Source organism: Mesocricetus auratus, unplaced genomic scaffold (assembly GCF_017639785.1).
Source record: "Mesocricetus auratus isolate SY011 unplaced genomic scaffold, BCM_Maur_2.0 Super-Scaffold_100023, whole genome shotgun sequence".
NCBI classification, from domain to species: Eukaryota; Metazoa; Chordata; class Mammalia; order Rodentia; family Cricetidae; genus Mesocricetus; species Mesocricetus auratus.
Genome location: NW_024429204.1, coordinates 20,858,410 through 20,884,677, shown reverse-complemented (window position 1 = coordinate 20,884,677; position 26,268 = coordinate 20,858,410). Strand labels below are relative to the sequence as shown.

Here is a 26,268-nt window from a genome sequence, read left to right as displayed (position 1 = left end):
AGAGGTGCAGGGGCAGAGTCCCGTAGAAGCACACCCCCTCCCCTGGGCTTGGCCACATTGTGTTTCTTAGTCATCATCCCAACCACATGAAAAATGTAATTATCCCGTTCATATATGAGGAAAGTGACCCCAAAACGGACGATGTACACTCCCAAGTGCGCAGAGAGTAGAATTTTCTTCTGCCAAATCCAAAATGGCATATTTTAACAAGCTTAAATGAGCGGCACGAATCCCTTGGAATCTCTCTCTCTCTCTCTCTCTCGTGTGTGTGTGTGTGTGTGTTGCATGCACGCGTGCATGCTCATGCGTGCACACGCATGTACAGGCTCATACACAGGTATGTGAGGCTGCTTTACAAATAGCTTTTACTTCAGCAAACTCAATAGACGCATGGAGTTATCCATCCATCCACTCTAGAACTCAATAGACGTACTGAGTTATCCATCCACTCTAGAACTCAATAGACGTACGGAGTTATCCATCCATTCACTCTAGAACTCAATAGACGCACGGAGTTACCCATCCATCCACTCTAGAACTCAATAGACGTACGGAGTTATCCATCCATTCACTCTAGAACTCAATAGACGCACGGAGTTACCCATCCATCCACTCTAGAACTCAATAGACGTACGGAGTTATCCATCCATTCACTCTAGAACTCAATAGACGTACGGAGTTATCCATCCATTCACTCTAGAACTCAATAGACGCACAGAGTTATCCATCCATCCACTCTAGAACTCAATAGACGTACGGAGTTACCCATCCATTCACTCTAGAACTCAATAGACACACGGAGTTACCCATCCATCCACGCTACTTTGCTACCCGTTGGCGTGTTGTGTGCCTACGTCGTAGGGTTCTGGTATTGGTCTCCGAGGCACGACCGACCGCATCGGGACTGAGACATCCTTGCCTTTGGAAGCCCCCGAGACAAGGCAGAAGCTAAGACGAGAGCCCAGATCGCAGTGATTGGGAGGGGGTGGCTGAACGGTTGTTGGGCGTCTGGCCAAAGGGCCCGGGAGACAACCAGCAGCAGTGAGCACGTGCTGGACGGGATGGAACGCAAGGGGAGGGGCTCCGCGTTCAGTGGAGGACAGCCGGCTGTTGACAGTCTCTGGTTTGTGGGAGCTCACCACCACGGCTCTCCAGACTCCCCTCTTGTTTTTACACCCCCTTTTGCCTTCTTACCCTCCCATTTCCAAATCTCTGCAAGGCACTCTGTCAATACAATCCATGTCTTTGTGCTGGCGTGGGGACCGCTGTGTAGGAACCCTGTGTGCTCCTTGAAATAGTTCCGCCTACTTTTAAAAAGGGCGCAGGTACCCTACGAGCACCTTCATCAACCGACTCCGGCAATGTCTAGGCATCAGCCACTCAATGCCCGCACGGGCACGTGAACACAGTCATCTGTAAAACGGAGGCTAATCCTAGCTCCTCGCGAGGCTATTACAGGAGGACGAGGGCTGAGGAGGACACTAGGGAGTGGCGTGACGATGCTGGTGGGCTGTTCCTCTTGATCGTGACAATGCTGCCCGCACACGTGCGCTCGAACACGGGAACAGATGATATCAGAGTAAGAGACCAGGAGAATGAAGTTGTAGGTCAGGCTCTCAGTGGACAGAAGAGATGTGAGGGGTGACAACAGTGCCCCCTGTAGGCGAAAGGCCAGATCACCGCACCCACGGGTGGAGGGATTAAAACGAGGGGTGCAGAAGACCTTGCTGCCCTGTCTGGATGGTAGAGAACCTGACTCTGACAGACAGGGTGTGGAGGGACAGGGAAGGCAGCACGCCAAAGGTGATTCCTTAGGTGACTGTTAGGAAACCTGAACACTTCTGCCTCTATCCTGTGCCCCTGCCGGGCTTACGTGAGGACCAGCATGGAAGCCAAAGCTGTAGCAACCTTCCCAACCCCCGTTCTAATCCTCGGGCTGTGCACAATGTCCAATTGCGTCTATTTCCGTTCTCACAGCGCGAGGCTCTGCAAGCTCCGAGCAAGTTGGAGGAACGAGAGAAGCGGCTTTGGGGGGCTAAGTTCTGAAGCCCTTGAACCATACCATTTCTGAGCCAGACTCCCCATGCTGTGGTGGGGGGTTGGGGGCGACCTCCCGCCCCTGTGGTTATTAAGGCCACATTTGGATGCCCTACGTGACATTAGGATCTCCTCTTGCTGGTCTCCACACCCACCCCATGCCAGGTTTTCCACCAGGCTTTCCAAATATAGGCGCAAGGTAATTATTTGCTCAATGGTTACCCTCTGGAGCATAAAATTCACCAGTCTGTGTGGAAGGCAGCCAACGCCACCAAAGTCAGCGCTCCCCAGAAGGTCACTGGGTAATGCCATGACAACGACGTGCCTCATGGCTACACGGCATCTCCAGGAAAACCTCTCCTCCCCTCTGGGTTGTTAGCGGCTGGAACAGTGAACACATCTGGGCCTCTGGGTCTGCAGAGATGTTTGTGTCCACAGACCACGAGATAACTTGATGTGGGCGTATTTGCCCCATGGATAAGAGCACTCAGTGGTTTAACGGAAGGCAGATAAGAAAGTAATGCTTGGAGATGGTTTGCCAAACCCTCCAGCGGCTGAGTGATTTGGGGGCAATGTCTGGGTGTCTCAGAAATGTACTCTCCCCACCTGTGAATTAACGGATCTTCCCAGGGTTGAACGAGCTCTTACGTGTAGCATATACGGCACCGTACTGGGCAGTCTGTGTTACGTAGCTTTCCCCAAAGATAAGGCACACGTGGGCTGACCTTGAGCACAGTCTATGAGCTGAACCACTGCACACGAATCTCCAGAACCCTGTCTTCTCTGACCATGGGGCCACACGGAAGACACTGGCAGTCAAGGCCAACCGACACCAAAGGATGCCACGCTACAGAGGAGGCGTGGGCGTGCCTCTCCTCCAGGGCTCACAGCTTTGGCTCAGCTCAGAGCTCAGCTTCGGCAGAAGTGAAGGCAAGCGGCCATCTGCTTTGCCTGAACTCAGCGGCTAAGCAAAGCAGGAAGTTAAAGTGATCTGAAAACAGGGCAGAATGCAGAAGTAAGGCATGGATATTAATAATATAATTCAAACGTGTGCTGAAATGTAAACATAATTACACCAGTGAAAGTAACTCTATGGATTAAGTTCATAAAATATGCTGCCTTTCGGCCGGGTGGTGGTGGTACACGCCTTTAATCCCAGCACTCGGGAGGCAGAGGCAGGCCGATCTCTGTGAGTTCGAGGCCGGGCTAGACTGACAGCCTCCAAAACAATACAGAGAAACCCTGTCTCATAAAAACAAAAACAAAAACAAAAAACAAATATGCTGCCTTTCTATAAAGAAGCAGCCAAGCCAGGAACCGGGCCAGAGAGAGATCAGTGACCTCACCAATGCCTGTTTACCCTGGGTCACTGTAAGGGTATGAACGAGGTCCAAATCTCAAGGCTGTTCAAAGAGAAAAAACTAAAAACACCTTGGTTTTATGAGTCATATCAACACAAGAACTTTCTGCTCAAAATCCAGACTCATTAGAATGAAGTCCATCTACAAAGAAAATCCATACTGCTCTCCCTCTACTCACAGAAATGCATAAAGTTTATTCTAGGTGTACTACGTCTAAATGGAACATCACTTTCTATTTAGGAAGTGAGTACACTTGGAATTGTAGAAGAGAAGGCAGGAAGTGAGGGAGGAGACTTAGAATCATGGTAGAGAAGACAATGGGGTTTGTCCCAACTAAAGCAACACAAATGCATGGAAATGCATGGAAATGCATGGAAATGCATGGACGCTGTGCCCACACTATTTACACAAAAGCCCACTAGGGATCTCTCCTGCCACTCTGCCCCGCGAGCACCATACCTTGGTACAGCAGGGCGGATGGAGGGTGATGGGTACCAGATGCTTTGGAGGGCATTTCTGCTTCATAGCCCGCTGGCAAGTTGTCCAAAATGACATTGGAGTATTTGGTGGAACCCAACCACAGATAGATGTCAACTTTTGCCTGGACAGTCCAGCCAGCCGGCCGTTTCCCGGGGAGCTGGGGAGAGGGGACAAGGAAGTCTGTTTTAGCACCAGAGGGCAAGCAAGGTCTCTGTTCTGAGAACAGGGATCCTTTCTGGACACATACCTGGAGGTTTGTACACAGGGCTACTCCCAGGCCCGGTTTATATCGTAAAGTTGAAAATAAAAAATACCACAATACATAGCTGGGGAGGACCACCCGATTTAAGGCTGTGGTAGCCTTAGGCATCCTAATCACTGCCAGGTCCTGGATCATTTAGGCCTGACAGGAAGGTGTGCATGTTGCCCCGTTTCACGGATGAGAAGTTACACTCAGACAAGCGTCTGTGTCCCCTTAGTCTTTTGCTGACACAGCCAAGACTGCAGCTCGGGGTCGACGATTCCAAATGTGGACTCTTGGCTCTGAGCCCACAGCCTGCCTCCTCATCACGCTCTCAACTTGCCTTGCCTTCCTAGAGCTTTGGCTACTGTGCTGCACCCGAGTTTCTGTCTCTTCACTTCATTCAGTGTCTTACTCTCCTATCTCTGTCTGAGGGGAAGTCCCGTCTGCTCTCCCTGGCCCTCTCGCCTGGCAGACATTTTCAGATGCTTCACCCTCCTTAGGCTGTCTACATTCTCCACTTCCTCTCTTGTGATGGCCTCAGATGTAACATGGGTGGGGGAGGGTATTTGTGTGTATGGCATTGTGATGGGAGCAGGGAGTGGTGTGTGGGAACAAATGTGTGTGTGGGGGTTCATGTACCCCAAGACCACAAGGACGCGGATGGGTGTATTCTATGTGCCTCTTTGGTTTCTTAGTCACCAGGTTTGGGATCTCCCTGTCCCCACCTGTGAAGGTCCAGGTGCCTGCTCTGGATGTGACAAGTAGAGCCGATGACACTTAGGACATGACTACCTCTCCAGATCCTATTGACTCCCGTAAGAGCCTCTTCATGGCGGGTTTCAGAATTCCTCTCAGTAACTTCTCTTCTCCTACTCTGAGTTCTTGCCACCGAGGATCACAAAGTCCTGTTACCACAAGCTAGACTTCGTTCTGACAACTTCCAAAGCACCCAAGGAGGCTTTGACTCTGACCTGAGTACAGCTGTTGGCCTTTGTGGCTTGCCCTGAAAGTCCCAGAGGCAGATCTGGGACAACTCGATCAAACAGTCACGGCCAGAGCCCCTGAGCTCCGGGCAAGGGACTAGAGCCAGGGAACATCGCAGACTCTGAGATCCACCCCAGTCCTCCCAGAGCTCAAACCCGGACCCCGGCACTCCCTCAAATGATGGGTAGGTAACCTTGATTATCGTCCCGATTGGTTTAATAAGCATCTAATGGATTAGTGAGCTACACCTTGGGTGTGTCTGTGAGAGGGTTTACACAGGATCGAGTGGAGGGAGTGAGGGTAAGATACTAAATGCAGGCTTCACTGTCTCGTGAGCTGGAATCCCAGAGTGGACACACAGGAAAAGGAGGAAGTGAGATGAGCATGAACCCTCATCTCTCCCGGCCTGTGGACAGAATATGACTAGCCACATCATTCTCCGCCCACCCCGTCTGCCCGCGGGCTGTGGCCGACTGTGCATCATCAAACCGGGAGCCAAAACAAACCCTCCCTCTCAAGCTGTTTCTCGTTGGGTATTTGGTTATAGTCACAAGAGAAGTCGCTAACAGAGACAGTCTCAGGCAGTAGTTCTCAGCCTGTGGATGAGACCCTTTGGGGTCACCTGGCAGATATCCTACATAACGGACATTTTCAATATGATTCAAACAGTAGCAAAGTTACAGCTGTGAATTATGGTTGGGGTCACACAGGGCCGCAGCGTCAGGAAGGTTGAGAACCGCTGGTCTTTAGGAAAGGGAAGGAACACACGCGTTCCATCCTTTAAGAGTCAAATGCACAGCTCCCCGTACTCAGTTCTCAGTGTCTCGTGGTCTAAAAGCATTAAGTGGGAAATTTCAGAAATAAGTCCCTTCTGAGGTTTATTATACTGTAGTGTCACAAATGGTCCATTTTATTGTTAGTTATTGTCATAAACCTCCATTTGTCGACTAAACTTTATTATGGGTGTGCATTTACAGGGAAAATTGTATGTGTGTTGCAACAGACTCTCAGAGGCTAGGAACACACTCTCAGTGTGCCTGGAACACACTCTCAGTGGCTAGGAGGGCACACTTAGCTGAGGGTCTGGAACACACTCTCCGTGGTTAGGATGGCACACTTAGCTGAGCTTTAGCCAGTACCTTCGAGTATGACCAGCTGAGAGAGCATCCCAGGAGGGAGGAATGTAACAGATCTCTAGGAGGAGCTCATATTGAGTGTTTATGCTGTACCAAGAATGGCACGGAAGGTCTTCAGACCAGGAGAGCTCACATCAGGAAGTATGGGACCTGTGCCGAGGAGCTGGGATTTAATCCTTAGGAAGAAGGATACTGTTATTTACTCAGCTGAGAAATAGAACAAGCCTACTTTGTTTGGGGGTAAAGGCAACCACCCTACAGCCTATAATTTTTAAAATTGTGGTAAGACAAATATGCTTCCTTCAGCAATTCTGTGATGATCTGAAAACTTTCCAAGTAAATAAGTATTTATCGAGAAGGCCGAGGATCTAATTCAGGGATACACTGTTTGATTCACAGCTGGAAGGCCCCAGATTTGATTTACAGCACAGAATGAAAGTGGGGGGAAGGGAGGAGATGGACGGAGCAAAAGAGAACGAGAATGCTGTGGGATAGCCCTCTACAGCATGGAATGAAAGACAGGGAGGGGCAGGGAAGGGGGAAGAGGGAAGGGGGAGGGAGAGAGGGAGGGGGGGAGGGAGGGAGAGGAGAGGGAGTGGGAGGAGAGGGAGGGGGACAGAGGGGGAGGGGGAAGGGGAAGGAGAGGGACGGGGGGGGGGGAGGAACGGAGGGGGAGGGGGAGGGAGGGACAAGCAAGAGACAACAGGCGTGAGCGTGTGCCAGCCTAGGTTTTTTGTTATTTCTTCTGCCATTTGTAGCCATCCCTGGGACATCAATGCACAAAGGCGGGACTTTTTGTCTGGTGTGTCACAGTGGAGTTTCCAAGTCTTAGGAAAGAGTTCTTGGTGCCAGAAGAACGCGGCAAATATCTGTTTAATAAGTATTGTGAGTCCCCCAAAATAATAACTCCTGACCCTCCTTGAGAACTCACACTGGTCTAGGCCCTGGCCTGATTCTTAAAGAATGTTCTAGAACCTGTATGAGGCAACAAGCACTGTTGCATTCGGTGTTCTGCAGTACCTTTAACGAGTACATTTTAGAAATAAGGAAGATGAATGCCAGGGAAATCATCACAATCATCTAAGGTCACAGAGGAACCAGGGTTAGGGCGAACACACACGCAGTAGCTCCTCACACATGTCCTGTGTGTCTGTGCACACACACTGCCTGAGCTCTAGCTAGAGTGTAGATTCCAACGCCGCAGACTCAGGGTGGAGTCTGAGCTTCCACGCTTCTCTCTGCTGGTGTTGGCCAGCTGGTCTACAGACCTAAAGTTTTAAGTATTTAATTTGTGTGGTTCTTATCATACTGTGCTATTTTCCTCCAAAGTAAAACAGTGTGTGTGTGCGCGTGTGTGTGTGTGTGTGTGTGTATGTGTGTGTGAACTTACAGTGAGAACCAAAAATCCTCTCAAATCCTGCAGAACGTATCCCACAGAGTCACTGCCATGTTCTGAAAGTTCATAACATACGAATTTCCCAAACAAACGAAAGCCCGCCAGCATTCATGAATCAGAATTGCTCTCACACATCCAGGTCTGATGTATTCAACCTTGTGAGACTAGAATGGAGAGGCACAGAAACGTGAAGAGCAGAGAGGCACAGAAACATCCTGATAACCAGCATGAAAACCCTGCATGAGGAGGAATGCTCAAGACTTAGCCGTTCCCATCCCTCAACTGCCTCCCACCTCCCCAGTGAGGCCCACTAGAGCTCTTGTTAGAGTCTGGAAGGAAACTGTCCCTCCTGGATGTATGAACATTGTCCCCAGCTGTTGGCACTGCATGGGGGAGGCCGTAGAACCTTCGGGTCTAGAGTCTAATCAGCAGAATGGGCGGAAGACAATCTCCTCTCCTGTATTGGCCCGTTAGCTCTGCTCCCTGTTCTATACACAAAGGAAGCCTGCTACAAGCTCTTGTCACAGAGCCGCTGTAGTCACCATTCCTTCCCCGCCGTGAAGGACAGTGTCACCGTCACTGTGTGCCACTGTAGACCCTTGTTCCCTTAGACTGAACCTGTGGGGCATTCTGACCCAGCAACGGGCAGCGTGACTGACACAGTTGTAAATTATAGATATTCTGGAGCAACGGACTGACAAGCCTCACTTCCAAACGCCTGGGTGTTTCCTGACTGTAGACCTTCTAACCATCTTCTGACCCAAGGGCACTGTGAAACTCCAGGACTTTCCAGTGTGACAACCACGACCTCGGACAGTCTTTGAACAGGGGAGGTTTACAAAGCCACCCAGCAGACGGCCGTGCCATAAAATAAACCTTGAGGAATTTCTGACTTAGAGATTATATTTACAGTCTGGGCTTTTTATTTCTGGCTTCTGAATTCTCCGCTAGGAACCCAGTATGAGACGGGGTCTCCCTGACACAGCCTTGGCTTTATTTTTTTTTCCAGACTTACTATTTTAGGAAGGAAAAAAAAAGCAATGGGTGGGAGGAAGTTGAAATGGAAGGTGACAGTCAAAGCAAAAACGGAAAAAAAATGGTTCTGCTGAATCATCCTTTCAAGACGGAGTGGGGGTTGGAGAATGTGGGGGTGCCCCCCAGAAGCAACTGAACTCAAGGAGACTTAGAAATCTGTCATCCGCAGTGACCCCAGTGATAATGCAGATAAAAGAAACCCATAAACACACTGATAAAGATAACACACAGGCTGGAAACCTCGGGAAAAATCCTCCCATCTCAACTGTACCTACTTCCTGGCTTGACGCGACAGATGCTCTTTGCTCTAATTTTGTACGGTGCCAGGACACATCACAATATTTAGCAGGGGGTAACTTTATAGCACTTTCTAGTATTTTTAGCACCAGGCCTTTGGAAATAACTTGCTATTTTTAGGACAAATCTTTCTTGCTTCTGTAGCATTCTTTGAATGGAGGAGGTTAAAGGCAGTCTCTCATATTTGGGATGAATGACTTGGCTTAAAAAAATGCCCTTTCTTCAGTTACAGGTTTTTGTTTTGGGTTTTTTTGGTTTTTCGAGACAGGGTTTCTCTGTATTGTTTTGGAGGCTGTCCTGGAACTCACTCTGTAGACCAGGCTGGCCTCGAACTCACAGAGATCCACCTGCCTCTGCCTCCCGAGTGCTGGGATGAAAGGCATGCGCCACCAACGCCCTGCTCTTCACTTACAGTTTTACAAGAACATATTTTACAAGTTATTTTACAGACAGGACAGAAGAGATAAGCCAAGCCACTGGCTTAATAAGAAAGAAATACGCAAAATCTTCTTGCGCTGCTGTGTCAAATTCCCACAAGCGCAGCTTCAGGAGAGAAGGAATCACTTTGGCTCGTGGTTTAAGGGAAGCTACTTCCCGTGGAAGGTAAAGGGGTGGGAGGGTGAAGAGGCCGTCCTTCCGGTCCAAGCGGAAATCAGAGACCGACGGATGCCGGTGCTCAACTCTTTCCCGGTTTTCTCCTTTCTGTTCAGTCTGAGACCCCAGCCCTCGGGATGGTGCCAGCCACGCTAAGGATGGTCTTTCCCATGTCACAGGTGCACCACCAGATTTGACACCACAGCCACAAACAACCGACTAGTTGGGAAGGGGATGACAGGCTCCCAGGGCGCTGGGCGCCATTGCTTGAGTGATTGCTCCGTGTGAGGCTTGAGAATGTGTGCTTCGCTTGAATTTCCTCCCAGCCCTTATCCACGCAGTGGATGGAAGCAGCATAAACATTCTTCAGACAGATGAAGGATAGTAAGAAACTGGTCCAGTGGTATCTGCCCAGGGTTCTGTTATGGGTGAATTAGGTCTCCATCTTTAGCATTCAGATTGTTACCCTATTTGGAAGTCAGGTCATGGCAGATGTAATTAGTTAAAAGGATGTACTGGAATACGATGGTCCCTAAATCAAGCGTGACTGGTATACCCTTATAAAAAGAATTCACCCCCCCTCTCTCTGTACCTCTGTGTATGTGTGTGTCTGTGTGTGTGTGTGTGTGTGTGTGTCTGTATGTCTGTCTCTTCCCTTTCACAAATTCTTTTTTTTTTTTCTTTTCATTACTGGGGGTTGACCCTAGGGTCTTGCGTGTGTTAGGCAAGTTCACTATACTAAGCTACATCTCCCTTACATGTCCATTCCTTTATTTTGTTTATTAAGAAAATATTTCACTAAGTTGTTTAAACTGGCCTTGAACTCACTTGCAGCCAAGGCTGGCTTTCAACTTACTGTATAGCCAAGACTAGCCTTGAAATGCCTCAGATTTCAAAGTATTTGGCATTGAAGGCCTTTCTCACCAGAACAGGCTTGAATTTTAACAAACATCTTAATTGTATATATGAATGAGATTCATTGAAAAATATAGATGCCTTGGAAAAATTATACAGGAGAAAACCACAGGAGAGCCAGATAGAGAAAATGTCCAGGCTCACTAGTAATCAAAGGAGTGAAAATCTAAGCTAAATTAGATCAAAAGAGAAATTACATGTGTCTGAAGACATAATAAGTGGAAAGCTGGAAGAAAGATCTGAACTGAAATTTAGACCAAGAAGCCTGAGGTCTCCCAGCTGTCCTCTGTTTCTGAAAACACTGGAAAGAGTGCTAGACATGGACACATGCTAAAAATTCCAAGCCTCTCACAATAGCTGGGCCTTGGTAGTCAGCCTCAGGAGGAGGAAGAGGCCAAATAAGGGAATAGACCTTGGTGGCTAGGTTTCGGGATGTAGCCTGATGGTTTTTTAGCATGGCAGACGAAACGGGTGGTCTTTGGGTCTCAAGTCAACTTACCTTGAGAAAGTGGGTTTTGATCTTCCCACAGTACTTGCCCATCTGCTCTGTGGTGGGGGAGTAAAGCAGGTCTTTGGCAGCAATGCGGGCGTACGCTACTCTCTTATTGTTACTGAGCATCCAAATGAAGACATCCGGGATCGTGTGCTGTGGCTATGTGGAGGAGGGATGTGATCAGATAGGTTGGTATTTAATGGATGAGCTTCTAGAGTTTGCCTAGTCCCAAAGAACCCTTCTTCTGCAAACAGAAGACAGAAGAGAACAATGTAGGCATTTAAACATCTGTACAAACAAGTTGGGGGAAGTGACACTTCCTTGAGAAGAAAACATCTTGGACACGAGGTAGGAGTCCGTGTGACTCCTACTGTGCTGGCTGGGCCTGTGTAGGGGCATCTTTGATGGCCTATGGTTCTTGACATGCCAAGCAAATGCTTCTCTATGGAGTCCCAATGATTCTTTTTCACTGTAGATACTGACTTAGCTTCAAAGCGTTAAGTTTCTTCAGAACCGTGCAACATTGCCAGAAAGTTCAAATGAAAAGAACAAAAGTGAGCTAATGCCTGTGAACCATTTCCCAGTTGCTTTTAGGAAAGGGAAGACAATCTAGAGGAGTCTTGTGCCTGAGATCGAGTTGCCAAACAGCTGACTTCCATTTCAGCCATTTGGAGAAACGCCACCAAACTTTATAGACATTTAAAGTTTTAAAAATTGAGCTATTCAACAAGAAAATGCAGGGTTCCATTTCAAGTGCTCCATGACTTTGTGTTTGAAATGTACGTTTCTGGACCAATAAAACTACCAAAATAGGAGGCACAGTGCTTTGCGTAGGACATAGACGCTCTGTCACACACACCCTTGACATACATATTTGATACTGAAGAAGGTTATCCATCCGTTCTATGGACCAAAGGCAAAGGTAAGGGACTCTAGCTAGCCCACAAAAATGACTCTGGTAGACCTTGTCCATCTCCCCCATTTCATCTGCCATGCTAAAAAACCATTAATTTACATTCCTGAAGCTAGCCACCAAGGTCTATTCCCTTATTTTCCACTTCCTCCTCCTGAGGCTGACTACCAAGGTCCAGCAATCAAAGTATTGAAGTCCAGCAATCAAAAGCCCCCTTGGACTCATCCAATTAACATGTTCAATTAAAATTAAACACCTCATCCTACTACGGGGATTCCCCCTTTACCTTTAGAAACTGCCATTTGCCTATGGACCACATCTGTCTCCTCTGTATCCAGAGACAGTCATTTGTTGTTCTAGGACAAATATTCCTGCCCCATCTGCCTTGTTCCCTTCCCCTTCTCTCCCTTCCTCTATCTCCTGTCTTTGTCTCTCATTTCCTGTTCTTTGTCCCTCTGGGACAAATAAATCTTCTTTGTGCTGAGAACTTTGTCTTGGGGGTCTCTTTCAGAAGGATAGTCTTCCAGACACACGCTGTTTAGTTACAGATAGGAAGACTGGATCCCGACACAAACCTTCCATGCTCCTCTTTAAACCCTCTTGTGTACTGTTTAACATTACTGGTCTCACTACTTAATATACTTCCAGGGAACAAATAATAGGAGAGAGGACCATCATGTTCAAGGGCCAACGGAACATAAAATTCATCACCTCTCCCCATGAAACCCAGTACAGGAAGTGTGTCCAGAGATGTAGGCTTCAGGAAAGATTCAGTATTTGACAGAAGCCAATGTGATGCCTTTTAAAGATCGTTCTAGAAGACACCAGAAAACTAACTTTAAAATGAGGTGCTGGTTGAACTTTATTGAACACAAGTTTAACTTCTCTTATGGTTGAGGGACTATCCAAGTCCCTACCCTCAGCGCTCTTGTTTGGACGTTTCTTGTGTTAGGGGACATGCCTTTTATCCTGCTGAACACTCTGGCTTTACGAAAAATCAATATAATGATCTATGTTTGACTGAATTTTTCAAATTTCTCCTCCCATCACAAAGCAAATGCTCAACTAGTTCACCCCCTCTCTGGGAAGATTTCTTCCCACCTTCCCAGGGAGCCTAGTCCGAAGGGTTGATTACCTCATCCACAAGGAAGCGGATCTTCTCCACAAAGCCCTGGGCTTCGCCGATCATCTCGTCAACAGATAGCTTTTTCTTCTGTTGTTGAATGACCCCTTTGGCCTCCTTGACCATTGCCTCCTAAAAGAGAAAAGAGTTGGTGTAGATCTTTCTAGAAGTCTGGGAAACGAACATTGTCCTGTGGCTGGAGTGTCCTGAAAGTGTTTGCCAACTCCATACGAGGACTGTTTTGAGTCTGACGCTGTGTACATGGACTGGAAATTACATAGAGATGTGGAGACGGTGGATACCATCTCCTCTGGTGGATAGATGAGATGCTGAGACCTAGAAAATGTAAAAACTTGCTCAGGTCACAAGACGATGAGACAGTGTCTGAACTAATCTCCTCAGTGCTTAACAGCAGCAGTAATGACAGCTGCTAACCTGTGCTGAGGTGTTGTTACTCTACACAGGCAATATTCTTCCATTGCCCCTTAGTGACCCTAGGAGGTGGGTACCATTATTTCCACGTTAAGGTGAGAAAAAAGTCACCCACAGCTCCCAGTCCTGACCTCTAGCTGAATGTGTGTCTTCCAGCCCAAGGGACCCTCTGGGGGCGCAGGAAGAGTCACTAGTGTTTTAAACACCAAACACAATTATTTTGTAGCTCAGGCATGATGACACACACCTCTGCATCCCAGCACTTGGGATGGACGTGGAAACAGGAGAGTCAGTAGTTCAAGGTCATCCTCAACTACATAGCATGTTTGGTCTCAGCCTGGGCTACAAGAGACCATGTCAAGAAAGGGAGAGCGTGGATAGGAAAGAGGGTGGAGGAGGAGATCACAGGGAGGGGCAGAGAAAGGGACGAAAGAGGCAGAGAACACACTTATTTTTATTCATCCATTCAAGCTATACCTATGGGATTTGTTAAAAAAAATTAAAAAGTCTCTTTCAGTGCCTTCCAAGGCCCCATGGATTGGCTGAGCTTACTCCTCCCTTCTGATAGCATTCCCTCCTCAGCCACTGGGCCTCAGACTCAGGGCTCCTCTGGAGGCCCTGGAGTGTGCCAAGCTTGGTCCACCCTAAGGCTGTGACACCGGGACATTGTTATTCCTCAAGGTAAACATCGCCATGTATTACATGTTGTCCCATATTTTCCTCATCTCCGAGGCTTTGGTGAGCTTCCCTTCATAATCACAACCCAGGATTGTTTTTGCACGCATGTTGTCTACCTGTGTGCAGTCTGCCTTGTCCACTCCAGTGGACACTTTAGCTGGCCGGGGGCTCCTGTCCTGTCCTTGAACCATCAATGTTGCCATAGATACTGCCACTCAACAGTGACACACAGCACGTCCAGCCACAGCGTAGTAAGTATGTTTGGAATGAGTACGTCAGTCCACTTGTGGGTCCCTCAAAGACAAACACCCTCAGCTTTGGGTTCCTCACGCCTGACACACAAGAAGCCATCTGGTAATGTTCACTACGGAAACGAATCCCTGCTGTCTTCCAGGTACCAAGCCTGGAACTGGGCTAATGCTTCCTTAGGCAGTTTTGTGGAGTGAAAGCAATATATACAAATAAATGCTCAAAGCATCGTGAGATCAGACAGGGGTGAAGGCAGGCGTCCCCGAGACTCTGCATCCGAGCGGAGCCACACGTGAAGAGAATTCATCAGTCAGTAAGCAAACCAACGACAGCTCCCACAGAGGAAGCCACCGCTCATTCCCATACACAGCCAGCAAGAGTGCAGCTAGTTACAGAGCAAGGGAGTACTGCAGGACGGGGCCGGAATGCAGGTCCTGCACAGCTCTGTACAGCATGCAAAGCGGGCTTAGTCTCTATCCTCTGAATTACTGACGGACTCCAGTGTTTGTTGAGAACAAGCACTTATGTTGAATTTTGTTTCTGAGACTTTTTGGTTGTGGTATGGAAGACAGATTAGAGAGAATCCGCAGCAGAGTCTAGGCTCTAAGCAAGCCATTCCAGTACAGAAGTGAGTGATGCGAGTCCTAGAATGCTTACGGTAAACAATCAACAGGACCTGGGGGAGCGCTGACTGTCTGAGGTGAGGGGTTAAAAATCAGCATTGATACAAAGCTTCTGGTTGGATCGGTAAGTACCACTGGGTGTGCCGAGGCAGGATGGAGGGGAAAGCCGGAAGAGGTGCGGGTCAGTGGGGGACACCGAGTAACAAGTGTTCCAAGGCATCTGATTTCCATTAGGAGGCAAGATATGCTGATCTAGAGACGAGAGACACGAGTCTACGATGGTGAATTTTTATTGCCAACTTGATTAAAGAATACCTTGGGCATTAAAGAGACACACCTTGGAGTGTGTGAGGTTGTTTCTACAGAGGTTTAACAAGACAAAAGACCCACCCTGAATGTGGACAGCATCTTCTGCGGGGCTGGGACCCTGGACTGGATAAAAAGGGGGGATTCCACTGAACACTGCCCCTCCCCTCTCTTCTTCATGACCTGAGGGGATGTGGCGAGCCCCAGATACATGCTCCCACAACCATGGACACTCCTGCGCCTGCCCTGCCATGATTGATTGAGGATTACCTTTCCAATCCCGGGCCTAAATAAATCCTTCCTCTTAGAAGTTGTTCCTGTGATGAGGAAAGTAACGGACACAAGGCACTGTTAAGATGCTGCCATTGTGGGTTAGAGCCAGGGTTGGTGGACAGCGGGAAGACAGAACTCTACAGAGAACACACAATGAAGAGAAGGCATGGGCAGCATGTCACCAGAGGACCAGAGCAGGAATATCTTACAGATGATGGAACCTCCCTGGGACATCCCGGGGGTCATACAATAAATATTCTGGAAAGAAAGGCGAAGGGAGTTTAGACACCTATGTTTAGTTTCTGGAATTGGATTAGCTGGCTGTGATTTAGCTAGCTGTGATCTCTTAAAAAGAAATCTTCCTGAATCCTGCTCACTCATGCCTTTAAAATGCTCCCCAACGTCAAAGAGTGAGAGGTTTTTCTTGGCAGAATTATCACAGTGCCACTCAAATGTCCCTCTGTGCTGTTGCTGGAAGGTCAAGTATTTCAGGTCAGGTAATTCAGGATCTGACTTGGACTGGCATTTCTCGGCTGTCACTCACTCCACAAGGTAACTCTAGGTAACTTTAAACACCCATGAGCGTGGTGCCAGTGGGCAGGACACAGAAGGCTCTGGTAGCTTCCTGTCCTCAAGCAGTTCTGGCAGCCCTTCACACGATCCACAGTGGGGAGGGGATAACTGCTACCTCATTTTAGCTTCTTGGTTTGTGAGAGAGACATCAAGGTGAATGAGTTAACGACACAGCCTTAAAAAACAGTACAGAAAAAAAAAAAGGGTGGGCAGAGGTAACGAATTTTTTTTAATCCCAGCGTTCCGGATGCAGAGGCAAGCAGATCTCTGTGAGTTCAAAGCCAGCCTGATCTACAGAGCGAGTTACAGGACGGGCCCCAAAGCTATAGAGAAACACTTCTTAAAAAAACAACAACAACAACAACAACAAAAAAAAAACCAAACAAACATAAGGGCGCCATGTGCAATGCGTGCTGAGGCCAGCAGAGGGTGTCAGATCTCCCAGCGTTACAGACAGCTGTGAGCCTGCACGTGGGTGGGTGCTAAGAATCAAACCCAGGTTCTCTGGAAGAGCGCTCATTTCTCCTAACCACCCAGCCGTTTCTCTAGCCTGACTAACAGCTTTAAGAAAATGCAGGTTTCAGAAACAATAGGAGGAGGGGATTCCATCTGAATCAGAGGCGGAACAGCTGGGCTTCCAGCCCCGCCTTGTGAATCCCGAGTAGATGAGAGCTCCTTTACCCAGCATTCCTTTACCCAACAGGCGTTCTTTCCCATGCTGTCCCCACCTGGCAGAAGCCTGTGCTCTTTAAACCTTGTCCTTGTCTGGCCTCCGACCTATGTGTCATCCGTGCGTGAGGTTTATTTTTAACGCTCATATTTTAACTCTGTTCAAAATATAAATAGGTTTTCACGTACCAGCTCTTGCCAGCAGAGAGTGAGTCGTTTCTTATCTAACGCAGTCTGGTTCAGCATCTTCGGTTTCTTTTCTGCCTCAGAGATAAAGGCACTGGAAGAGAAGAGAACATCCGATTTGCAGGCTACTCAGTGAAAATCCATTTGTGCGGGACACTGGAAAGCAGACAGAGCCACGGAACCAAGGTCTTTAATTTAGGATTAAACAGTGGTGTGCTAACATTTCCAACAGAAAAAAAATGGAAATGATACCCAGACCCTGTGCCCATGTCAGCTTGGGGAAAACTATGAATTTCACTTTCTTTCAGTACTTACCCATTGCAACTGCTATCAATTTTCATAGCAAATTTACATGAAATAATACAGCGCTCTGTCTTACATATTTAAGACATATCTAGACTTTTCTAAAATAATACAGATCCAGCAGATATTTTAGAAATAAGACTGCAATAGGCACTTATCTTCTTGAAGAGTAATATTTTGGAGATGAAATTAAAAATGTGCCAACACCTTTAATCCCAGCACTCGGGAGGCAGAGGCAGGAGGATCTCTGTGAGTTCAAGATCAGCCTGGTCTACAGAGTGAGTTCCAGGACAGCCTCCAAAACAGAGAAACCCTGTCTCGAAAAACCAAAAATAAATAAATAAATAAATAAATAAAAATGAGCCAAAAAGGAAAGTACTAAAGGCTATGAATGCAATTCAAGAGGAAATGAAATGACCCCGAAATCTTGAGGAAGTAACATTGTCTGTAGTGATGATGTAAACGATATTAAAATCAATACTACCTCACTTATAAAATTAATATTATGCAAATGAGTGGTGGTGTGGAGCATACAGAAAACTGTGGAAGTGACTGGTTATTTCCTGATAGCACCTATGCACATTTTAACATACGCGTAATCTGATTAAAAAATTACACTAGAATTCCTTTCCTTTGGAAATAGTGGAATGATTTTTGCAAGAATATATTTGTAGAGTAAACACATTGTAAAGTGTTGATGAAGACAAATTAAATTTATTACAATGCATCTATAGATGCCTGTGCTGTGTTGCCGAGTGTGGACACACCTGCTGGACAGGCGTCTGCTGTCATTGTGATGAAATGAAGTGCTTTGTGAGTGTGTATACGTGAGGGTGAGCATCTGCAAAGGGAAAGCCCCGCCCAGGAGGACGAATTCACCTCTTTTCTCTGAAAGTAGGAATGTAGAGAAAATCGAAAATATATTTTTATTGTCATATCCATAATAGAACTATGGGGCGTGGAATATAGATGCACACATTATACAATAAATGTGTAATCCTTTTGGAGTGAAAACTGCCACAAAGGAAACATACACAAGGGAGCATAAAATGGGAGACCCCACACCCGCGCTCTGCCTGGTGCCTATTGGAAACCCAGGCAGATTCTCTTAGGGGATTCTACTAAAGCTGCATTTCCTGTTCCCGTTTACGGAGAACAAGAGGATTATATCCGGAGCATGGAGTACTCTTGTTGCACTCATGTGTTTACCAGAAGTACGGGAATCTCATCCCACTCAGTCCAAGTAGACACGTCACCTCCTTAGGGTCTCTCCTATCACAGAGTCTAGTGGAAATACATTTCCTCTACATCACAATTTGGGTGAGTGATAAGGAATGTGTTTCATTCATTCTCCACCTTTCAGACCAGCCTGCTCTGAGACTGTCAACAACCTGGTCACCCTGACGTGGTGAACGGCTCATCCTTGCTGTGGAGGAGGCCTCGGAAGACCTTCTGCTCTACCAAGAAAGGAGCAGGAAGCAGGAATTCGAATCTGACCTAGGGGTCCAACCTCCTTTCTCAGACCCACAGTTAGCAACTATCAAACTACCATTTTAGACATCGACACCCATGGGTGTTCTTTCAGTTGACTGGAAAAGTGAGGACAAAGAGGGACCATTAGTTATCACCCTCAAGTAACCCCTAGTGTAGAAGAGTTATTGAGCTATTACTTGCTTGCCAATACTTTCCAACATGAGAGATGGGTTATGAAGCTTTAAAAGATGCTTCAGGGGAATTATAGACAGCACTTGGCTCACGGCAGGAATAATGCTTGATATTGTTTTGTGTTGAAAAATGAAAGCCAATAAAGATAGCATGAACAGCGCATTTATTTCTTTGTTTACATAGCGTGTGATACGTATGAGGATAGAATTATATACGCGAATGTACACACAGTAGAATATCTGGTGTATCTACTGCTGTCTACTGATTTTTACCTTTAGGTGATTTAATCTCCACTAGCATTTTAGTATCTTTTTTTTTTTTTTTGGTTTTTCGAGGGTTTCTCTGTATTGTTTTGGAGGCTATCGGTCCAGCCCAGCCTCGAACTCACAGAGATCCGCCTGCCTCTGCCTCCCGAGTGCTGGGATTAAAGGCGTGCGCCACCACCGCCCGGCGCATTTTAGTAATTCTATTTCTAGCAAATCCTCACTTTTGTTTGTCTTGACGGAGTCGATTTTAAGAGATGGTCCAAGTTGCTCCCACATGGGACGTGCTGCCTCTGAAGGCTCTGAGAGAGGCCCTCCTACCATTTGTGCCGCTGCAGAAGCCCCTGCTGTTAGTGCAGGCTGCACTAGTGACTTGATTCAAACAGGAGTTGTCAAGAGCAATTAGATGAGGTTTCAGTCAAGACCCACTGTGATTTCCATCGGACTGACATTCTCGCCGACTTGTCTTGTGCATTCATCATGCTAGGAGCAGTTTGTTCAGCGAAGGATTGAGAATGGTCTTGAACCAAAAGCTAGCAAGGAACTCAACTTCCCATGAAGAACTGAAGCCTGCAGGTAACCAAAGGAGTGACTTGGGGGAGTGGCTCCTCCCTGGTTGGGACCAGAGATGACATTAGTGCCAGTTACCCAAGGAGACGTCCTGTGCTCAGAAACCACTCCTGCGTTCCTGATACACACCAACTGTGATGTGATAAAATTGGGACAAGCTAATTGTTACTCAGCAATCGGTCGCTATACCCTGCTTTTAAAGTCCCGTATTATACTGTCTGCCACCTAAAATGAAAGTCCTTAGTTGAGTTTTTTAATCAATTAAGCAGGACTTGATACAGCATTATGAACCTAATTGCCATGTGTCTGTTGAGTATCAACCTAATGTACAGTGGCATTCTGGGAGCTGATACTGTGAGGACTTCCATAAGGAGAGCATAGCGGCGGGTCTGTTAGTCTCGGCTCCTCCCTTTGGCTTATGCTGTAGTTGTCTATGTATCAGGAGGGAACACGAGTGTGTGTGAGAGCAGTTGATTTCACGTTCCTTAAAAGCTACATCCGAGCCCGGCATTAGTGGCACACGCCTTTAGACCCAGCACTCGGGAGGCAGAGGCAGGCAGATCTCTGTGAGTTCCAGGACAGCCTGGTCTACAGAGTGAGTTCCAGGACAGCCTCCAAAACAATACAGAGAAACCTGTGGGGACACCAGACCTTGAGCAGAAACCCACTTCCCCTTTGGCCAAGCGGGGGGCCAGAATTTATCTGAGAGGACAGAGAAATCTGCCCCAGAATCTAAAACGCCCCTAAAGAACTTGCCTTCTATCTTTAATGTAAGCTGGGGGCGGTTCTCCATAGTGGCTACCCAAAATGCTGCTGGGCCGGTACTTCCAAAACCTTGGTTGCCCCTTTTCTCTTTAATTTTTCTAGCCTCACAAGGAGCTGTAGGGAGAAGAAGTAACTGAGCAATCCGTTCTCCTGCAGGGATGGCAACAACCCCACTGCCCACTGATGTCATTATTTTAATCTCCCCCTCACTATCCTGGTCTATAACACCAGGGTGTACCTGGATGCCTCGAAGAATAGTACTGGACCATCCCAAGAGTAGTCCGACCGTGCCTGGGGGCAATGGCCCATGCACCCCAGTAGGGAGGGCCTGGATCCCCATTTCCGGTGTTAGGATTGCCCGGGCGGAGGGAGCGAGGTCCAATCCTGCACTCCCTGAGGTGGCTCTAAGGAGGTCTGAGATATGAAGGGGTTGCTCTGGGGGAGAAAATAAGTCCTGCCACTGCCCAGAGCAGGGGTCATTGCCCCGTACACATTGGTTTTGGGGCCCTGGGGCAGTGAAAACGGAGGCAGAGCCAATGGAGTTGGTGGCATTACATTCATACTCGCCAGGATCTTCTGTGATCTGGAGATTCATAATATTCAATTCAGTGTAATTCTCCTTGTTGATGATGAAGAATCGACCAGAGTTATTGGAAATTTCCTGAAACACACCATTCTCTTTCTTGCGCCACATCCATTCTGGGTGGGGGTAGCCAACTGACTTGCAGTACATCATGGCATCCTGCCCTTCATTTTTGTTTTCACTTCGTTTATGGCCAGTGATGTCAGGAGCCGCTTTCACTTCAATGGTGGCATTTGCTTTAGGAGCACTGACAAAGTGATATACACAGTGGTATTCGCCTGAATCCTCAGCCCTTGGCTTATTGATCCTGTATTCCATGTTGCTGGCATTCTTACGAGTGGCAGTGAGTTCTACCCCATTCCTTGTCCAGTAGCTGTGCATAAGGGTATGAGAGCTGGAAGTGAGGTTACACTGCAGGGTAACAGGAAGGAGGCTGTCTCGAATAATGACCTCTTCACTGGTGACAATTCTTGGCTCGTTCTGAGCAGCACCTGGCCCTGGGAGGAGCGAGCCAGAGACCAGCAAGAGCGAGAGGGCCAGGGCGCTGGGGAGCAAAGAGCCCGACATCCTCCCTGGCCGAAGCGCGCAGCGAATGGGCCAGGACCGGGGCCGGGGAAGGGAGGGGAGGGAGGGAGGGGGCGGGCAAGCGCGAGGGAGTGAGTGAGGAAGGCAGCGGCGCCCGAGCTCCGTCCTTCCCCGTCCTCCTCTGAGGGCTTAACTTGAATTTTTTTGTTAAAATATTAACCGACTGACTGGATGTTTCTTTTGGCTATATCTAAATCGATTTAGGTAGTTTTTAACTGTTTGAAGGGATTTAAGTATCCCTTTAATCATATCCAAGGCAATTAGAACAGTTGCTTTTGTCAACATTCACACATTTACATTTCACACTTCATACATACTGACGTGGCCACGTCCATACACACAGACCATGCATACATATCTCTCCTTGCCTAGGTTATGATTAGTTTGTTGAACTGAAACTTCTTTAACAGAACAACTCCAGTCAATCTTTTAATTAAAACTAAAGGTTGAAAAAGTCCTGTATGTCCCTCGTCATTTCTTCATTAGAGAAGTTTTGAGCTACACTCAGGGGCTACAGCCATACCCACTCCTTGTAATTCTGTAGATGCAAAGTGGAAAGGCCAGGCTTTTGCCAAAAGTTTTTAGAGATGACTCACAAAATTCAATAACCTACCCTATATAAATGTAACCAAACATTTTTATTTTATATGCCTTTGTCTTTTTCTTTACTGAATACTAATACCTCATTTATTAACTGTTACCAGTTTTTTTAAATTTGCCCATCTTTAATCTATCCTCCCATTGAGGATGATCCTCCAAACCACCCTCTAACTGAGGGCAACTTTTCATCTTAGGTTCCCTTTCTTATTTTGACCTTTGTTAGGTGAGGGCCTAGACATTTAATCCAATCCACCCTTCAACTGAGGGTTTAATCATGGAGATATCAAATATTTTTAATAAAGCAGAGATTCCACTCCTCATTTAAATATTTATAAAATATAAATGCCAGTGAGGAATCTGCTTCAGACAGATTCTAACATAATGAAAGTTAAATAACTATTACTCAGGCCAAATGGAAACATCCATACACTAGACAGTAGAGAAGACCCTAATTTGGGGTCGAGGGCATGTTTGTGTTTTCTTACAGGAAAAGAATAAAGCTTCAGTAGCGGTCACAACATCTGGTGAGATGCATGGAGCAGAAAAAACTGGACCTGAGACCGTGGGAGCCTGCTCAAGCCAGTTCGAGATCTCCTAAATCAGTGTTCCTGACCCTTGATGTCATCAAATCTACAGCCCGAGAAAGAAATAAAACAGTCAGTTCGAGATTTCCAGTTTCTCATCAGGCTTGCTACATCAACCTCCTGGACCCGTGAGTTTTCATCCCAAAGCCAACAAAACTGGAAGATTAGCAGCTAGCCTTTGATACACCTTAAAACAACAGAATTCATTTTGCCAGCTTTTCCCTTTGGGGGAAAAAGGACCCATTTAACATTTAGACATTGGTATGGACTGTGATGAATGGCAAAAGCCTTTTTTCAGTATTTGAACAGGACATGGTCACTTGAAATATCAGACTCGGTAGTTCCTGTTTCTGGAATCACAGTGTGTTTTTCTGGAGAAATGTGGTTTGTCCTGGTGCGACAAAAAGACTTTGACTCGGGTTGCATGTTCGGCTGATACTACTGACATTAAATCAACAGACTACATCACCACAGGAACAAATTGGTACCCTGTAAATAGTGCAACAAGCCTCGTGTTCATATTTTTTATAATGCTACATGTGTAACATCAATGATTGTACCTAATGTATCTGTGCAAGTGCACTCTCTAATGCTTTCCTGAGTAGATCTTGAAATGATTGTAAACTTTATCACTGTTTTGACCTTCAAATTGTATCAATAAATGAAAAACAATACCCATACCATAAAACCCTGTCTCGAAAAACCAAAAAAAAAAAAGCTACGTCTGTCTGAGCTGCCCGAGGCTGCCACCCACCTGCTTTGGCTGATGAAGGCACAGAGCACGGTCTTCATCTTCTCTTCTGGAGCCTCCTCTGAAACCTTGACCAGCTCCCTCACTTCTTCAATCCCTTCCTCCTGAGGACAAACCACAGAGCGTGGGACTTGCGGGAGAGACCACTGGTTGTCACAGCCCACAGACAACAGTCGCGTGTCTGTGCCGCTGTGGTTCAGGCAGGAAGAGCCCCCTCACTTTCTTGAGCCTAGCCGGAAAACGCGCTCCTGCTCTGGCCTGCCCTTTACTTAGGTCTAGATGAGCGTTACTGTATTATTGAGAACCATCCTGTCCCAGGTCCATCCCAACCTAACTAAGCACCATGTCACCCTCTTGGTGGGAAGCCTAGCTAATATCATGAGAAATATTCCCTAATTTTAAAATTTATATATCATTATAAAAATGTCAAAGTCAATATTTAAATGAATTTTACAAAGTAATGTAACTCTCCTGACATTCAAAAGCGACTCACTGTTCTGAGTATATCGGGTTTTTGGGAACCGGAAACAGGGTATGTTGGATGTAGCAGTGACTATATGCTGATAACTTAATAGTCTTACTTTTCCCCTTGGGTCTAAAGGCTAGGCTTCTACTCAGCATCCCAGAGGGAAAAACGGGGTCGACAGGGAAATGTCGACATTCCTGCTGCTTTGCTAGAATTTACAAAAGCTGCATTTCCTACCACCTGCCAAAATCTGGTGCCTGAGCACTCAAGTTCCATTCTTTGAACCTTCAATATACAAAGAACAGGCATCCAGTGGGGCAGATAAGTTAAAGGTATGGGCTCTGGCTTGGTCTACCTGGGTTCAAATCCAGGCAGCTACTCACGGGTAAACTAATCTCATTATACACAATTTCTCATTTACAAAATAGGAAATTAACAGGAACCGTCTCCTCCACCGCCATAGGGGGAGTAAATGTAGTCATGAAGCCATGAGGGGCTGTTGACACCGAGCAGGGAATTAGAAGTCTGGGGAACTTTCTGGTTTGTTTTGTGAGAAACTATATCTAGTCTGTCTGAAGAACAAACAATGCCAGCCTCTCGAAGTGTGTGGCCTCCACCTTGTGTGAGCCTAGTCCAGGCCCCTCTGGCTATTTTCAGAGTCTAGCCCTCCAACACCGAGAGTGGGGGAAGTCTAGCTGAAGCCAGGATTTGTCAACTTTGGGAGATGTCTTCCCCTCCTGCACGTGGGAGATAAGGAACTAGGCACTTTTTAGGTTCTGTAAGAGCAAAAGGCAGAGAAGGGATTCCGATTTGGATAGTGTGATTTGAATTCCAGGGATTTTATGTAACCTCATTTCTCGGGGTCCCCACAATAAAAGCCATGAAATACAGTAGCCCTAACTCAGTGATGTTTAACCTGAGGTCAGGACCCTGGTTGAATAGAAAATCGTATCTTTGTCCCAGTTTCCTCCTGGGGAAATGAAGCCACCTACCAAGAGGTCAGCCATTTTCCCCAGCATGTTGGACCAGTGCAGCCTGAACGTCTGGTCTCCCCAGGAACTGATGAAGGAGACACAGGGCTTCTTGGCACCAAGAGGCAAATAGCTGTAATTTCTGGAAAGGCACATTTGGTGTAGAAGTCAGTAGGCAGTCGGTGGTTTTCAAACAATTCCAGATGTTTGTTTGTGTATTCTGTGTTCTGTAGGGGTGCAGAAGCATGGGAGCAGGACTACTAATGCCATCCTTAGACTATACTGGGAGACCTGTGAACAGTGTTGAGTTACACGGCCACCACGCAAGGGGTCAAGAGTTACCACCAAACCAGTGCGGCGGTGCACATCTGATCCCAGCACTTGGAATGCGGAGGCAGGAGGAGGAGTAGTTCAAAGCCATCCTTAGCATCGTAGTGAGTTCAAGCACAGCCCGGGCTACACAAAACTCACAAAAGAAAACCAAACAAAAGAAGTTACTCCCAGACACAGGGCAAGGCTTAGAAATTATCCTCAGTGTGTAGAATGTGCTGAACAAACCTTCCTCCAAGGAGGCTTAAACTTATAAAGGAAAAAGAGCAAGATTACTTTTTATCAATATATATTCTGAGCACGTTGTATTGATCCATTGATAGAGAACTTTCTAGAGAAAAGTAAATCATATTACTAATGGGGATAAAGGCATACATCCCAATCTAAACCATCAGTTTCTCTCTCCATCCTTCCATCCATCCATCCACCCATCCATCCACCCACCTACCCATCCATCCACCCACCCATCCACCCACCCACCCATCCATCCACCCACCCATCCACCCACCCACCCATCCATCCACCCACCCACCCACCCATCCATCCATCCATCCATCCATCCATCCATCCACCCACCCACCCATCCATCCACCCACCCATCCACCCACCCACCCATCCATCCACCCACCCATCCACCCACCCACCCATCCATCCACCCATCCATCCATCCATCTACCCATCCACCCACCCATCCATCCACCCACCCATCCATCCACCCACCCACCCATCCATCCATCCATCCATCCACCCATCTACCCATCCATCCATCCATCCATCCATCCATCCATCCATCCATCCATCTACCCATCCACCCACCCACCCATCCACCCAACCA

The 26,268-nt window shown here is 47.2% G+C and overlaps 2 protein-coding genes across 3 annotated transcripts in view; both read right to left on the bottom strand.

The window, feature by feature from the left end:
- The window catches only part of Fer1l6 (fer-1 like family member 6), a 158,206-nt gene that overhangs the window by 66,765 nt on the left and 65,173 nt on the right, over positions 1–26,268 (bottom strand). For both annotated transcript variants that reach the window (XM_040730441.1, XM_040730440.1), the window contains 6 exons: positions 25,125–25,245; positions 23,670–23,770; positions 17,001–17,091; positions 13,021–13,140; positions 10,979–11,131; positions 3,858–4,035 (listed from right to left, as the gene is read on the bottom strand). In XM_040730441.1, coding sequence (XP_040586375.1) covers positions 3,858–4,035; positions 10,979–11,131; positions 13,021–13,140; positions 17,001–17,091; positions 23,670–23,770; positions 25,125–25,245 — 764 coding nt within the window. The remainder of the gene's footprint in view (positions 1–3,857; positions 4,036–10,978; positions 11,132–13,020; positions 13,141–17,000; positions 17,092–23,669; positions 23,771–25,124; positions 25,246–26,268) is intronic.
- LOC121133595 (neuroplastin-like) lies at positions 18,882–21,752 on the bottom strand. Its single transcript, XM_040730317.1, has 2 exons — positions 21,056–21,752; positions 18,882–18,889 (listed from the first exon to the last, which is right to left on the bottom strand). The coding sequence occupies exons 1-2, from the start codon at positions 21,711–21,713 to the stop codon at positions 18,882–18,884; spliced, it is 666 nt and encodes a 221-aa protein (XP_040586251.1). The 5' UTR covers positions 21,714–21,752.

Coding starts and splice junctions, on each gene's coding strand:
- LOC121133595 (XM_040730317.1), bottom strand. CDS start 21,713: ATGTCGGGCTCTTTGCTCCCCAGCGCCCTGGCCCTCTCGCTCTTGCTG.